Source organism: Lagenorhynchus albirostris, chromosome 3 (assembly GCF_949774975.1).
Source record: "Lagenorhynchus albirostris chromosome 3, mLagAlb1.1, whole genome shotgun sequence".
Taxonomy (NCBI): Eukaryota; Metazoa; Chordata; class Mammalia; order Artiodactyla; family Delphinidae; genus Lagenorhynchus; species Lagenorhynchus albirostris.
The window spans coordinates 53,338,539-53,354,145 of record NC_083097.1 but is presented as its reverse complement, the minus strand read 5'-3'; the positions used below and the strand labels follow the sequence as shown (position 1 = coordinate 53,354,145).

Genomic DNA, 15,607 nt, shown 5'->3' with positions numbered 1-15,607 from the left:
ACCTTTTCCTCACATGGAAGGTGGCTAGAAGTTGAGGAGGACCCATGGCAGGGAAGGGCCAGGAGAGTAACCTACTAGGACGCCATCACTTCCATTCATGAGCATCCTTTGAAGCACCTCCCACCTTGACCCTAAAAGGAGGTCATCAACTCCCACAGCTTGGCAGTGCCAAGGACCCCAGCTCCCCAGCTCTCTCCCCCACAGCTCGGGCATTGTGCTTGGGTCTGAGTTCTCAGTAATGTAGCCATTTGGGAAACAAGTTGGAGATAAAGTCTCAAAGCTTATTTTAAATGACAAAGAGAAAACAAAGAATTTAAAAGAAGAGGTTGAAAAATGAATCTTGCCATCAAATTGACTTCGTTAACCTCCTTAATCCTTACTTCTCCAAAGAGTCTACAATGCCTCTGCAGTGCAAATAGCTCCAAGAAAAAAAAAAAAAAAAGACACCCCTGCCAGGATGCCCCTCCCCCAGGGTTTAGGAGTTTTGCACATTGGCCACCCTCACTTCAGAACCAAGGAGACTTTTTCTACCTACCTGGTGTTCTCGCTCTTATTATGTTACAGATCCTAACTTACAGGTGGGCTGCGGTCCAAACGCTCTTCTCATTTGAATGTCTGGTCCTTAGAAGCTTCTTTCTCACAGGAACCGTGAGATAAATGGTGGTTTGGTTCCCAGGCCAGCTCTCTAAAGCCTATTCACTGGGGATAGCAACTGAGATAGCACATTTACAATGAAAAACTAGTGGAGGAAAGAAAGCATCCCGGCACACTCACCACTGGGAACACAGTAAGCTGCCTTAGTGAGCAGTAGTTTCTGTTGAGGCTGGGGGTATTGCAAAGATTATACCAGCAACAGAGAGGGGACAAAATCATTAAATGCAGATAGAGAACAGGGAAGCTGGCAGTGTAATGACTTAGGCCTTCTGCTCAAGGTCCAAAGGGTGACACCCATGCAGGGCTTGATCTTCTGAAATCTGCATTGGCAGACAAGAGAGTTGAGCTCTTGTACTCAGGTGTTGCATTTATAAGGCCTGGATTAAGCGGAATAACCCATTTTAGGCTAGAGATAGTAGCTTACAGTTATAAAATTCTGATTGGATACCAAAGTAAAAATTGATTAACAACCAATGAGAATTGATTAGCCCTTAGGTTGAGGGCATATTAGTGGAACAGAGTAGAAACTTGGGGACCAGCTCTTTACCTCTGTACCTCCAGGAAAAGCAGGAAAGACAAAGGAATAGTGAAGGAAAGCCATAAACCTTCACTGCAAATGCTTTGCCAGTCTTAGGGGATTTTTTCGTGTAATTGCTACACAGGAGCCTAAGTTTTCCCAGATGTTCTTGGTTAAGGACACAAGACGGGGGGCTGGGGTAAGGGGAGTGAGGCACTTGATTTGGGTGCAAAATTTAAGGGGGAACCAAAAAACTCAGTAATCAGGCAAAAAAGTTCCTTTTAAAACTTTAAATTAATGCAAAAAAATGTCCGTGATAAACATCAAAAGTTTTTAAACATAGCCAGGATCCACAACAGCACCACGCGGAACCATATTAGAATCTGAGGCAAAAGGAAAATCACGAGTAGCCGTCCTGCCTTTGTTTAAAATTTTGGTATTTTTGTTCCTTGTGGATACTTTACATTAGTTTTGATATCTTGATGTTGCATTAAAATACTATTCTTCTTTGTTACTGAGTTTTTGGAGCCCAGGGTGGGTGCCTCACGCACCTCACCCTGTCTCTGCCTTGAGGACCGTTAAGAAGTGGGGCTTCCCAGCTAACCCAGGCAGCAGTTTACTGAAGGCCAATTAGCAGGCACATTACCTCAGTTTTACTCCAAAATGTCCCATCTCCTTCCCCTTTAGTTTCTGGAAACAGAAAGAAGTATTCAAGATTTTACACCTTGTTCCCTCATCCTCATCTAACTCCCAACTCCTGGGCTCAAAGGCATCCTTCCTTCAAAGCCAGGAGGGGTGGCAGAGATGAATGGGTACCAAAGCCCTCTGAGCGCTAGGCAGCCTGGGCCTGGTGAGAGAGGGCAAGCAGAACACACTCTACTAATGAAATGAAACATCACACAATCAGCTGCTTTAATTATCTTGAATACCAGCATCTGGGAAAACAGGTGGCTGGGAAGGGAGTTTTCTTCGGCTTTCCTGAGGGAGACTTAGTAAGGCAGTCATCTAAGGCTGTGTGTTAAAGGGAGAAAGAAAGTGCCTGGAAATATGAGGACATCATGACACACCCCTTCAGCCACCTTCGTTCCTTCCCTAGGCCTAGGATGGCAGGGCACCACTCTGAGGAGGCCAGTCCGAGCCACTGCTGGGTTGTTATTGGCTCTGAGTCTAGCAGCGACCAAGGCCTTTCCCCCTGAGTTTTGGGCTCAGAAGGGACCTAATGCAGAAGTGGGCACAGCTGCCGTGGCCTGTGTTGAGCAGGTGCTCTTCTAGGAAGCTTCCTAACTGTTGCTACAGGAAAGGCCCCTCATTCTAGGGACCCTTCTGAAGGCAGGCAGCCAACCCGCCCAAGTCAGAGAGCACACCTCCCTCTGACTCGATGCCACCCATGTGGCCCACTCTCGTGGTGCAGGAAGCATTCACCTTGGGGAACTCAGGCAGGAACGTAGCAGGACACACAGTTACTTCGTTTTGTTGATTTTGTTCATTTGCTTGTAGCAAATTCGATGATCAGCTCTGGAAACTTTGGGAGATATTCCTGCTGGCGACCTGAAGATGCCAAAACCATGCTCACTGGTCCCTCCTTCCCTTTTCTTTTTCTCTTTCCTTTTTCTTTCTTTGCTGTTTCTTCCCTTCCTTCATTCCTTAACTCTTTCTCTCCCTCTTTACTTCCCTCCTTTCTTCCTTCCTTCAATCCTATCAGAGAGTATAGAAGTCCACACTCTCAAGGGAATCCAGTCTGGGACTTCCCTGGTGGCGTATTGGTTAAGAATCTGCCTGCCAATGCAGGGGACATGGGTTCGAGCCCTGGTCCGGGAAGATCCCACATGCCATGGAGCAACTAAGCCCGTGCACCACAACTACTGAGCCTGCACTCTAGAGCCTGTGAGCCACAACTACTGAAGCCCATGTGCCACAACTACTGAATCCCGTGCACTTAGAGCCTGTGCTCTGCAACAAGAGAAGCCACTGCAATGAGAAGCCCGTGCACTGCAATGAAGAGTAGCCCCTGCTTGCTGCAGCTAGAGAAAGTCCACATGCAGCATAAGTAAATAAATTTATTAAAAAAGAAAAAAAAAGAATCCAGTCTGATAGCACCAACCCACTGAGTTCCCTGTGCCTTCTAACAAACTTAAGCTCCTTTCTGCCTTAAGGATTTAAGCTGCAGATAGGAAGTGCAAATTGCTGACCTACCACTCCCTACCCACACTGTCCTCCATAATATTTAATGTGTAACTTGGAAAAACAAAAACTTCCTGTAGAGCATCTCTGATGCGGATTGCATTGCACTAAAGACCGTAGGGACCCAAGCTCTAGCAATATGTAATTGCCCATCTTGCTTTCATGTATCAGGCCCCTTCCATGCAATGCCATGTGCTACTCCATAACGGAGCACCGATCTATCTAGGGCTTTGTGACAGCTCCTCTGTTTTAAGCAACAGTCAATTCACCCCACAAAGTCAGAAAGGGAGTTTTTGATGGCTACTGTCAGTTTTATTGCTTTATCCTGGTTACTAGGATAGACTCTGCAGACATGGTGTGTTCATCGGTTTTATGTATCCCATGTTGTGGCTGCTATGACAAGCTACTCCTATAAAAACATGTTATTATTGCATATTGTAGCTCAGTGAGCTGACCCTGCATTTCAAAGTGTCCTGAAGCAAATAGCGTTAAAGTCCATAAAAACTGACTTGGCCTCCATCACAGGGGACTCTCTGCATGAGCTGCAACTCCCACAGTCTGGGAGCACGTTTTACATTTCCCCTGTGCCAGCAGCCATCACCGTTAACTGAACGCAGCACAGACCCAAACACAGCCGTTATCTATGTATCTACGTAAAATTTCAGGGCAGGAAACTGTCATTTTATTTCTACCCATCTAATTCCCCAGTAAGTGCCGCTTACAGTTTTGAAGTTTACAAAAGCATGAAATAAATGACTATAATGTTTTCATATATTAGTGTAGCAGGCAAGAGGGGTGGCTGACATTGCTTTCTATCTGCCCTGAATGTTAAAGAGAAAATTAACTTGAATTACAGCAAGAGAGGATGCAGTTAGTTCTACGCAAGTCACGATGGGGTGGTCCTGGGTGTTGAGTTCGAATCAATTGCCCGATACATCAAGAACTAGGATGCCTGGTGTGGCAGGAGTCAGTCTGAAGGCTGCAGAGGAATCAGCAGCCCAGTGTTTCTCCCAGAGCTCCCGGATACTGGTTTATCAGCAGAATCATCTGGGGAATTCTTTTTTTTTTTTTTTTTTTTTTTTTTTTGCGGTACGCGGGCCTCTCACTGTTGTGGCCTCTCCCGTTGCGGAGCACAGGCTCCGGACGCGCAGGCTCAGCGGCCATGGCTCACGGGCCCAGCCGCTCCGCGGCATGTGGGATCTTCCCGGACCGGGGCACGAACCCATGTCCCCTGCATCGGCAGGCGGACTCTCAACCACTGCACCACCAGGGAAGCCCCATCTGGGGAATTCTTTACCAAACAGATTCCTGTGCCCCACCTCTGGATACTGGGATTCTGTTAGACTAGGGTTGGCCTTGGACTCCCAGCCAAATGATTTCATGTAAAGTCCTTCCCTTTTCTTAACTTTATCAAACAGTAACAGAAACCTGTGTTAGGCTCCATGAGTCAAATGAGCTGAGAAACTACGCCATATCCTGTAAGAGGAAATTTCCGAACAAAATGGGAAAAAAGTGTTAAGGAGCCTTCCAATCCAAGGGTGAGACATCTGGGCAAGCAGCTCATTAGTCTCTTCTGCCATCACTGCCAGGCCACAGCCTCTGCCCCTCAACTACCCTGCTCTCCCACCTACCCCCACTCCATCCCAGCTGTTGACAACTTGAAATCACTTATGGAATACTGTGGGTCTTGAAAAAGGAAAGGGCTAATCTATTATTCTTAAATTTGGTTTCTAAAAGCCATTATTGCTCATGAAAGATTAAACAGTGAACTGCATTGAACATTCACCTCTCGCCACCCCTCCCCCCACCTTTAGAGAATATTCTCTAAACACTTGGCTGTTCGAGGCATGGTACTAGATCCTACAAAGGTAAGTAGAAGACAGCGGGTCACCTGAGCATTCATCTGTCTTCCCCGTCTCCATTTATGTCGGTTCATGGGCTTTCTAAACAGCTTGGGAGACCCTTTTTCTCTTTCTCCTGTCTTTGGAAACAACCTAAACGTCCAAAAAGAGATAAATGATTAAAGACATTCTACGTTCTTGGGTGGGATAACAACATAAACATGCTGATACTACTAGGAATGAAAGAAAAACAAGTTAAAATGAGATAAAGTTTTATATCAGTCTGGCAAAAAGAGGAAGCTGGATAATAATGTAGGTGGGATGTAGGATTATAGGAACTGCAATGCACTGCTTATGGGTGGAGACTGGTGCCGCTATTCTAGGACCATGAGGCAAAAATTCATCAAATTAAATATGTGACCCACCAATCCCGAGCTGGGTGTGTATCACAAAATTTCACAATTCCACAACAATATGCAGTACAGCGTTATTTATGGAGGGGGAAGTTCAAAGCAATTTGAGAGCTCATCACTAGGAAAATGGGCAGGTAAAACGTGTAAGACGCACACCATGGGGTATCATACAGTAGCCAGAAGCGATGGATTAGACACAGCTACAGCAAGGTAGTTGAATCTTAAGCATATAGTGTTGGAGGAGGTCATGGAGAGGACATGATCGCCAGTTGAACCGAAAGCTGGACCCGGGCAATTGGAGTCTCCTCATCTCCTCCCCTGGCCTTGAAAAGCATGTGTGGTGTTCCCACAGTGGGAGTCATTTTCCAGGACGCAGCCTTGAGAGAGCCAGGTGTTGCTGAGATCATCTGCACGGTATACACAACTGAACCCCGGTAAGGTTTCTATATCAACCTTTAAGATCCTGGCAGGTGGGTGCGGAGATCTCCTCGTCTTGTGGCAGCCCAAGATAAGCCTCATAGGTAAGTTCCCTTGCTTATTAAACCTGCCACCTACCACTCTGGAGTGACTGTCTCTTTCTTTGGTCTCTCCTTGTCCTCTATGTATGAGAGTCATTTTGTGAACCAACAGATAGAGCTTGATGGAAAAAAAACAAACAACCCAAATGACATATTAACATGATTTTTATCAATTAAAAATACATGTATACAGAACAATGATACCTATGTTTTTTAAGAACACAAAACCAAACCATTAACAAAGTTGCCTGTGGGGTAGGAGAGGAGGCTGGATGGGAGTGTAGGGATAAGTTTCATGAACCTTGGCGCCAAGGTTGATGAGCCAAAAACTGAAGAGTAGGATGACCTCAAACATCTGCATCTGAGCTTCTCTACTTGTGCACGTGCGCGTGAAAGAAAATAATGCGGCATGTCCTTAACATGAAATGCCATGCGGCCATTATAAATAATATTGCAGAAGTATATTGATAGACATTGAAATATATTTCTGATTTCATACTAAGCAAAAGAGGTTACCAAACATCATGCCCACTATTATTTCTTTTTTTTTTTTGGTAACATAAAAATCCATATAGATTGAAGAATGAAAGTGGCTGGGGAATTGCAGTGATTCAAACATTTTGTGTTGCTTTTCTGTATTTTTAATTTGCCTTCAATTGATCACGTATTGTGCAATAAAGAAAAAAATCAGAATTTTTCTTTTTAAAGAGTTTTTTGTTTTCACAAAGGCACAAGAATAAAGAGGTAGTGAGAATTTACAGATAGTACTGAGAAAGGAGCAGCCTTTTCCTAAGGCTTTGTGATTTCAAATGCAAATGCTCAAGCCCAAGCTTCCTGGGTTGCTCTTTCCTTTTCCTTGAGGACAGAGGGGGCCATAGTTGTTCTAAGGATCTGCACTTGAAAGGGGCAATAGGCTGAGGAGCTAGGACTCGCATTCCTGGGTAGCACTGAACTGATGCGCGCGGGAGGCCCTCCACAGGAACTACCCTCTGTCCCTACAAAGGACTGCCTCCAGCCGAGGAAAGTCACTTCAGCCCAGTACTGTTTCACACAGCATATGTATGCCAAAGGGACAGAACTTTCAGGCAAAAGATTTTTTATTTAGACAGGTTAGGGCTGGAGGATATGGAGACGCCAGCTGACATACGAAGGCTCAGTAGCTGCAGCATGCTTGCTTTAGGCCTTGTAAATGCTTCATCCTTCACCTGCAGGTTCTGACAGCCCTCTCCGGGCAGCGCTTCAGTGAAACATCAGATGACTCTGTTAGAGTCTGTCAGCTTTACACTATTAAGAGACTTTCTGTAAAGCTGCATGGCGCAATTCCTAGTAACCATATGCAAGAGATCTTCCTTTTCCCCACATCTGAACAGACTCGATGTTCAGTCCGTCTCGGTAGAAGATTCTTTCATTGCCTGCATCCAAGTATTGGGCTTGACAGTCCCACCGGCAGCCTGTGATAAGAGACGGTGACCTTGTCTTTTGGATTCCCAGGAATCCAGGCGATGCTGCTGCATGTTTTTTTATGACGAATGGTGCTAATGCTTCCAGTACAGGGTCTGAGGTGTCTGAACTGCCACACACCTCAGGCCCTGAACCTGGGCCAAGTGACTGACGTTTAGTATACAGAAAGTAATAAAACCGAGGTTCAACAAAGCTGTGGTCATTTCCAGCTTTCTTAGACATATGAGACGCATACGATACTAACTGGGGTAGGAGGTAGGAAGAAAGAGGAATAACACAAAATGACTTTGTGGAAAGTGTTAAAAACATACTGGCAGGAAGGAAATTAAATTGAGTGAACTGCCCTACCACTGAATTCCTTAATGTCTGGCCTATACTGAAGTAAGCAAATTTCCGCAGTTAACAGAGCTACACTTTTTCACGTAACATTTGTGTTGTGAACCAAAAATCTAGAAGCGAAATTGCCTACTGACTAATTAGTAATTAATTAGGACTAATAAAGGAGTCCTATTACAGAGAACGATTAGCTTGCTTGGCTCATGGCTTCCCGCCAATCATCAGGTCTGTAATTTTGCACCATATGATTTTTTTTGCATGTAAACTTAGAAAATGAGATGGCTTAGATCGTTCACAGAGGGCCCTGGGTCTTGAATTCAATTGCATGATACCTGGTAATGTTTAGAAAGGTCAAGAGCTTTAGAACCAGAAAAATCCACGCTCTAATCCAAGCTCTCTTTACAGGGTATATGTTAAGTAAGTCACATAGCCTGTCTGGGCCTATCTGCTCACCAGTAAAATGGGGATGCCACCACCACCTGGTTTGAGGCTTATGTTGGGGCTCAAATAAGATGGCAGATAAAAAGCATCTTGCCCAGTACTAAGGGTACACATATAGTAGGCAGACAATAAATGTTAGGTTGCTTCCTTCCTTCCTGATGGTCTTAATGCTTTTTAATCATGAGGGAGGAGACAGGATAGGAGGAAAAGAAAGATGAGAGGACACAATGGTAATTGATGGAGCAAGGTTTTAGGAGAATTGAAGTAGGTGGAGTCATGGAGAAAGGACACTTCTTCCTGAGACTGTAGGGAAAATGGTGAGAATGATGTGAAAGTTGGCAAGTTCTGCAGCAAAGGAAGAAGGTTGGTAGAAAACAGAGGAAGGACTTAAAGGAAGACTTAATCTCAAAGAATGGAACATGTTCGTGTGGGTTAAAAAAAATTAGCAAACCATTCCACTCACCGAAAGGAATCTGCAGAAAACCATCCTTTCCATAAGAGAGTTACATTCAGTAATGTTTTAGAGACGCTATGTATGTGTGTATATGGGAAAAAACTTAATAGTCATTATCTTTTCATGCTAAATTTTTATTTCAATGTTATGCAACTGCATAAGTATAAATATTTGTTCAATATACAACAATTATGACATCCATAGGGAATTTCTTAGAGAAAATAAGACTGCAAACACTTTATTGCACAGATCCTAACAAACTTTGAAGCTGGTAAATCTACAGCTGGGAATACTACCGAGGAGCACATCTTACAATCACAGGAGACCGACCAAAATAGAACACAGGAGAATTTCTACCAGCTGACTGGAGAGGTTTACAACAACGAACAGGTATTACATGAATGCAACCTTAGGTACTCCGTAGCCGTCCAAAATGCAAAAACATATTTGGCAAAAATGATAATACACTATACAAAATATACATTAAAAAATATCATTTGTAAACAAGCAGCTAGTTGTGCTTTAAAGGAAAGTGGACAGTTAAAAAGCAAAGGCTGTAAACCATAAACTACCTCCCCGACAGGCCTGTCTAGATGTCTGGGTGCAGAAGGATCGGGTTATGACAACCGCCAAATGCACGTATGAATTATAAATGTTGAGACCGTTTTTGAAACCCATTCAAGATCTTTCAACATATTTGTTTCTTCTACAATTCAAAACACAGTGATGGGGAATGGCTAAAACCTCATGGGAAAAAAATTCGGAGCAAGGAGGAGACTTTTTTTCTTTTTTTTTTGGCCATTGCCAACTCATTTTACAATGAAGGACAACCAAGCAGTTTAAGTTACGCCTTTGTTTTTGGAGCGGAGTTTACAGCCTCACTGAATGATTTATAATCCACAGGGCTGTAAGATGAAGCTGTGCTTAGGTGAACAATGTTATAGCCTGAAGATACTAAGATGCTCCCGAGGGGGGTTGGGTGCTGGATTAGTATTTCTTCTTGGTAATTTTTTTTTTTTTCTCTTACAAAACAAAAAATCCTGCTACGGATCCCAAGCATCTTATAAATACTTATCTGTGTGTATTTTCTCTTAGTGCCTTAGTACTTATGTCAGCAAGTGCTGTCTTACAATATAAAACAATCCACCAGGAAGGAAAACTGCAACAAAAAACAAACAAAAAGATCCCCTCAGCACTAAAATGATTGGACAAATTCTACATATTCCATGGTATACAAAATTTAAATAAGGCTTAGCAAAAGTAAAAAGGACAGTCACATTCAAGCACCAAATAGCTCCAACAAGTCTTTTTGTTACAAAAATGCTGCTCTTTATTAATACAGTATTTTTTTTGCATACAAATAAAGAGATCATGTTATGAAATGTACGGAGCTACTTGATGCATCAGAAATGAATGTGAAACCCAGGAACTTGCTAAAAACAGCAAGCTTCGTCTACAACATAAGGCCCCAGCTATGTATTAAAATGTATCTGATGTCCTGATTATTCCTTAAAATATATGCTATGATGCCAAAATCCACAACCCCACCCCGTCCCCCGGCTTCTCCTCAAAAAAGCAAATTTAAAACCTCTTCCAACGCCCGATGCTTATGACTCAACCTAAGTACTAGCAGATTGGTGTGCGGCCAGCAACCTTCCTTTATGTTCAACAGCAGGGCTGGTGCAGAACTACTATAAAATGTGTGCTTCTTAGACTAGTGACTCATAGCATAAAGGCCTGAGTTTAAGAGCATGAAAAGGAAAAGCGAGAGAACAGAAAGGGAAAGCAAAAGAACAGAAATAAGTCGACATGTGTTTATAGCCCCTGCTCTACCTATGGTGAGGAGTTGACATACACACCCACAGACAAGGACAACTGGCCTTTCAGACAGCTGGGCCCAGGATCAAAATGGCTATTAGGATGACCATGAAATGAAATGAAAATGGCTAGCTCCATCTGTTGTGGCCATTTCTGATGGAGGAGGATTCCAAAGGCAGTGATTCGAGTAGTTCTTTAGATCTGGAAGTATAGGTAGCCAGATACAGTACTATCAAAATCACTCGTTAAAAATACACAGGAAGGCTTACAATCTAGTGTATTTGGGGCTCTCTTTCACCTTCAACCCGACTTAGAATGTTTTAACGTAGAAAAATGTAGCCTTGAAATATTCTTTTCAACCACAGACCAGAACACGTGGGTGGATGTGTATATACACGAATATGGGTGCATCTATACTTTTACATATACCCAGGTTTAACCCTTTTGCTTCATTACTGCATTATGATCAACGGTAGAGCGAAAATCTTATTAAAAAAAAAGTTGTAGTAAATGATGCCATCAGCAGCAAAGTATCGACTCTATATCCCCCAAACCAAACACATTGCTAGGTATTTACAGAGAAAATCGTTTTCCTCAACAATCCGCAACCTCAACCTCAACCAAAAAGATTTTTTGTTTTTTTATTTTTATTTTTATTTTTTTTGTACAAACACTATCTGGTAACAGTTTACCGGTTCCAATTGGGAAGGCATTTGGAAGAAGGTCCCTTCTTTTCCTGTTTCTTCTCTCCCCCTTCTTCGGTGAGGCTCCAGGCTCTGCCTGGGGGGGTTCCCACAGTGCTGGTTTCCAAGGTAGTCAAGATGCAGTTACACACGCAGGCTGGGTCCCCCAGTCCCGCCGGGGGCCTGCCCCATCACAAGGCCTTTTTGTGTGGGCTGCCGCGCAAACTCTCTTTCCCCCGCCTCTGTCGCACCCCGGAGTCCTTCTCAGAGGGAAGGGCGATGGGGCGCTCCGCGCTTGGAGCGGGGAGCGGCTTGGTCACCTCTCTGCCCACGTTCTGCTTCCTAGTCTGAGCTGGCTGGGCGGGGGCCGGCTCTTTCCCTTTGGTTTCTCCCTCGGGGGCTGCTCCTGAGAGGACCCTGTCCCGGTGGCTGGCGCCCTCCCCCACGCCTGGGTTGGGGTGATAGGATTCCAGAGTGATGGCTGAGCTGCGGAAGGATGGCAAGGAGTCGCTCTTTGTCATTTGGGTTCTGCCATCCCCCCCAGGCAGGGGCTTTCGATGGTCCCTGCTGCTGGAGGCTGGGGGCTCAGCTGTGGCCCTGCCGGCCTTGGCAGAGAAGGTGTCGCTGCAGGTTGTAGAAGTCTCTAGAACTACTGATCTAGCCTCGGGAAAGCCAGAGGAGTAGCTCAGAGACTTCTCGGGGAGGGCAGTGCAGCGGAAAGCGCTCTGCGCCGTGGCCGAGGGCGACCGTTTCATGCCACTGGGCTTGCCCGCCTCCGTCAGTGGCTTCTGGGAACCGGGCCCTTTCCCCTTGGCCTCCGGCCAGCCCTTCCCGGCGGCTGCTGCCGGCCTCTCCGTGCCCTTGGGCCCAGCCTCACCTTGCACCGGGGAAAGGCTGGCCCCCGGCTTCCCGCTGTCCACAGGGGAGTAAAGTGCTTCGGTGCATTTCTTGCCTTCAGACTTCCCGGCGTCAGCGCTGGCAGCCGGCGGACTCAGGCTCCTGTCTGTCTGTTTGCACAGAGGGGGATAATCTTTCACAGTGGATGGTTTGGGGGCCTTTGGAGATGGGTTCTGCCTTTCCCCTACAGTGGGAAGTTTCTGGTCCACCGACTCACTGGCCCCTAGGGGTCCTTGCCGTGGTGGATGTGCGGGCTTCTCCAGTGCCTCTGGGGGATGCCCACTGCTGGTGGGTCTCAGCTTGGTGTCTGGAGGACCCCATTCCATGTGTAGGGGGGCTGAGGGCCCACTTGCTCCCTGGCCAATCACATCGCGGGCTGTGTTCTGGGGACCTGGGAGGGCAGGGAACTCCTCTGACACACCCTTACTGCTGCCCTTCCCCTCTTTGCCGGGGGGCTGAGCACCAGGCTCTTTGCCCACTGCAGCCTCAATGCTCAGCTTCTGGGAGAAGAGGGGCCGGTCTGGGTGCTTAGACTTTGGAGGGTCTGTGTCAGGGCCAGACCTGGGCTTGTGGCTGCTGCTTTCACAGGGCACAGCAGTGGGCTTGGGAGGGTCCTGGAGGCCCAGGATTGAGTGTGTAGCGCAGGGCCTGCTCCCAGGCAGAGAGCCAGCAGGGTAGCTTTGTTGAGTGTAATGCTGCTGAGCGGCCAGGCGAGGGAGCTCTTTGGTGGTAGGTAGGGGCTGAGAGGTACTGGTGAGGTGATGCTTCTGCAGGGGCTGTTCTTTCCTTTCTGGTTCCTTGGGACCATCTTTCTGCACAGATCGGAAACCGGAGAGCTTTTCACTCTTCTCACTCTCTGTCCCGGGTGGCTCCAGAGACCACCTGGCAGAAGCGGATGCCAGCTTCGATTCCGGGCCACTCCTTCCCTTGACCAGCTCCCTCTCACAAGGAGCCGCTGCAGAGTGCAAAGAGGGGTCTTCTCGGGCCAGTGGCCTCACCTCATCTCGGCCGTCTTTGGGGTTTGTTTTCCCACAAGGCCCGCATGCTTTCTCCAAGGCCTGGGTCTGGGTGGAGACATCTGGGCGGGTCCTCCCCACAGCGGGGAGGGTTTTGGAGTTGTCACTGGTTTTAGCAGCTTCTAGTGGATACAGCTCCTTGGAGGGGTCTCTGCGGATGTCGGCCCTCAAAGCCAACCGCTCACTTCTGGCTGTGGAAGGGCCCCTTTCGGACGACTCCCTCCCGCTAGGCTTCTCCCTCAAGGGGGCACCTTCAGGTGGGAGCGGGCTGCGCAATCTAGACGGGTCAGCACCTTGGAGGTTCTGCCCCAGGAGGGGAAGGAGCTTCACGTCGGGCCTGTGGTCTTGGTGTTGGCTGGGGCTGCCCTCCCCCCGCTGGGGATGGCTTTCCACGATGGTCACCGGGGTCCTGGCTGCGTGGGAAACCTTCCTGTCCAGCTTCAGCTCTGGGTCAGGCAGGGGTGACGCCGGTGAGCCCTGCAGACCCCGGCTGGGTGGTGGGAACCGAGGCTCGAGCAGGTAGGATTTGTTCACCTTGAAGCTGGCAGGGGAGGACTCCCTCTGACCCGCAGTTTCACCCTTCCTCCCCACGCTGCCGGCGGGAGCCTGTGGCACAGGGGGCCCTACGTCACTGCCTGGGCTGGGGCTCTGGGCAGGCTCTGGTGAAGGCAGCTCCGTCTTGGAGGCCTGCGGTCCAGACAGAAGAGCAATGTCCAAAGTGCCCTCGATGGGCTTCAGGCATGACACAGACCGCCCTTCCAGCTTATACTCGGAGGGGCTTTTCCGGACAGGCGACTCTGGAGCAGCTAAGCCCGGCTTCTCCGCTCCGCTGTCCACCCGGCCAGAAAGGGCCTTGAGAGGGACAAAGGAGACGGTGCTGAGCTGAGCCACGTGGCCGCTGATGAATGGCGCGCGGCTCTCGGAGGCCGGCTGGGCCTCCTGCTGCCCCCCGGCCGGTCGGCCCGCGCTCCCCGGCAGGCCCTCCTGGGCACCAGGTGTCATCTTGGGCTTGAGCACAGGGCAGGGGCCATCATCTTTGTCTTCAAGGGACATCTTCTTTCTGAGGTAATCGATGTTGGCCAGCTTGCTGTCTAACTTCTCACACCGGGGACCCTCCTTGGCCTGCGGGGACTTCTCCGTGTACTCACCCTTCCCGGCGGTGGGCCTGTGGGTGGTGTGACAGAGACCGTCTTGGAGGGTGCTATGAGCCGAGGCTCGTTTGAGGTCACCGGTGCCCTGGCTGTGGTCCCCGGGAGCTGCGGCCCCCTCCGAGGTGACAGCCTCGCTGGCCCGCACGCTGGCCTGCTTGTGGAGAGCATCTTTCAGCAGGCTGCCCGGGGCCTGGGCCTCCTGCGCGGCTGCTTTGTTTTCAAAATGATTTGACCTTTCCGAAGCCTTTGGATAGATTTTCTTCTCTCTGTCTTCTAGCCTAAAAGCAGAGAGGTTTTCCACATCATTGCCAAGTGCGTGGGGTTTCTGGCGGGATTCCTGTTTCTCTGGGAGCCCGTCGGGTTTCTTCACCACCACCTTGGCCTTCAACTTCTCTCGGTCCAGCTCGTCCACAGACTCCTGTCGGCCCAGCTTCCGGGACACAGGGCGTTTCAGGCAGCCTTGCTCCACAGGCCTGGCCCGGCTGAGGGCAGGCGCGTCGCACACGTTCTCCTCCAGGCTCTGCAAGGTCACCTCCCGCTGGGACTGCTCCCGCGGCGGCACCTCCTCCTGGGTGACCTCCAGGCTGTGCTTGCGGGAGCACAGGTGCTTCTTGTCACTGCCGTAGGAGGGAGAGAGCTTCTCCTCCGACTGCACGCGCTTCAGCAGCGGGGACCGCGGGGGCTCTGCGCTCTTGGGCCTCACGATGTGTCTGACGATGGTCGGGGGGGAGTGCATTTTGCTGGGAAAGGCTTGAGAGATCTTGGAGTTGCCAAGTGAATGTCCCAACAGAGGGGACGGTGACCGCTGAGGGGAGGTGGGCTGTGGAGTTGGAGAGGGTGTCCGGGCCAGCGGGGAGAGCGGGATGCTGCCCGCTGACTTACGTCTTCCTGACCGGTATCGCTGCCCGCTGAGTTTGGGGGCCAGGCCGTGGAGAGTGCTGGGCCGGATGTGTCCTGACCCTGCTGGGGAGTTGGGGGCACTAGAGCTTGGGGAGCTGCTCTGGGAGGAGTTAGTACCTGTGGGTGGAAAACAGGATGCTGTGAGCAACGGCCACTTTCCCTTTGCTTTCCATGCTTCCAGACCTAGCTGTTTTAGATAAGGTCAGGTAAAGGTCAGCAAATTGTCTTAGCATCTAAGTCTAGTGAATAAATGCTTTTTAGATAAACCTCCCCACACCAAGGGTTAACCCAGTACTTCCTGTCTTTTTTAATGGACCGAACAGCTG

General features: G+C 48.5%; 1 protein-coding gene across 2 annotated transcripts in view; it reads right to left on the bottom strand.

The window, feature by feature from the left end:
- Positions 1 to 8,929: 8,929 nt before the first annotated feature.
- LOC132516863 (microtubule-associated serine/threonine-protein kinase 4-like) overlaps positions 8,930 to 15,607 on the bottom strand; it is a 160,681-nt gene continuing 154,003 nt past the window's right edge. For both annotated transcript variants that reach the window (XM_060143042.1, XM_060143043.1), the window contains one exon: positions 8,930 to 15,398. In XM_060143042.1, coding sequence (XP_059999025.1) covers positions 11,509 to 15,398 — 3,890 coding nt within the window. In that variant the 3' untranslated portion in view covers positions 8,930 to 11,508. The remainder of the gene's footprint in view (positions 15,399 to 15,607) is intronic.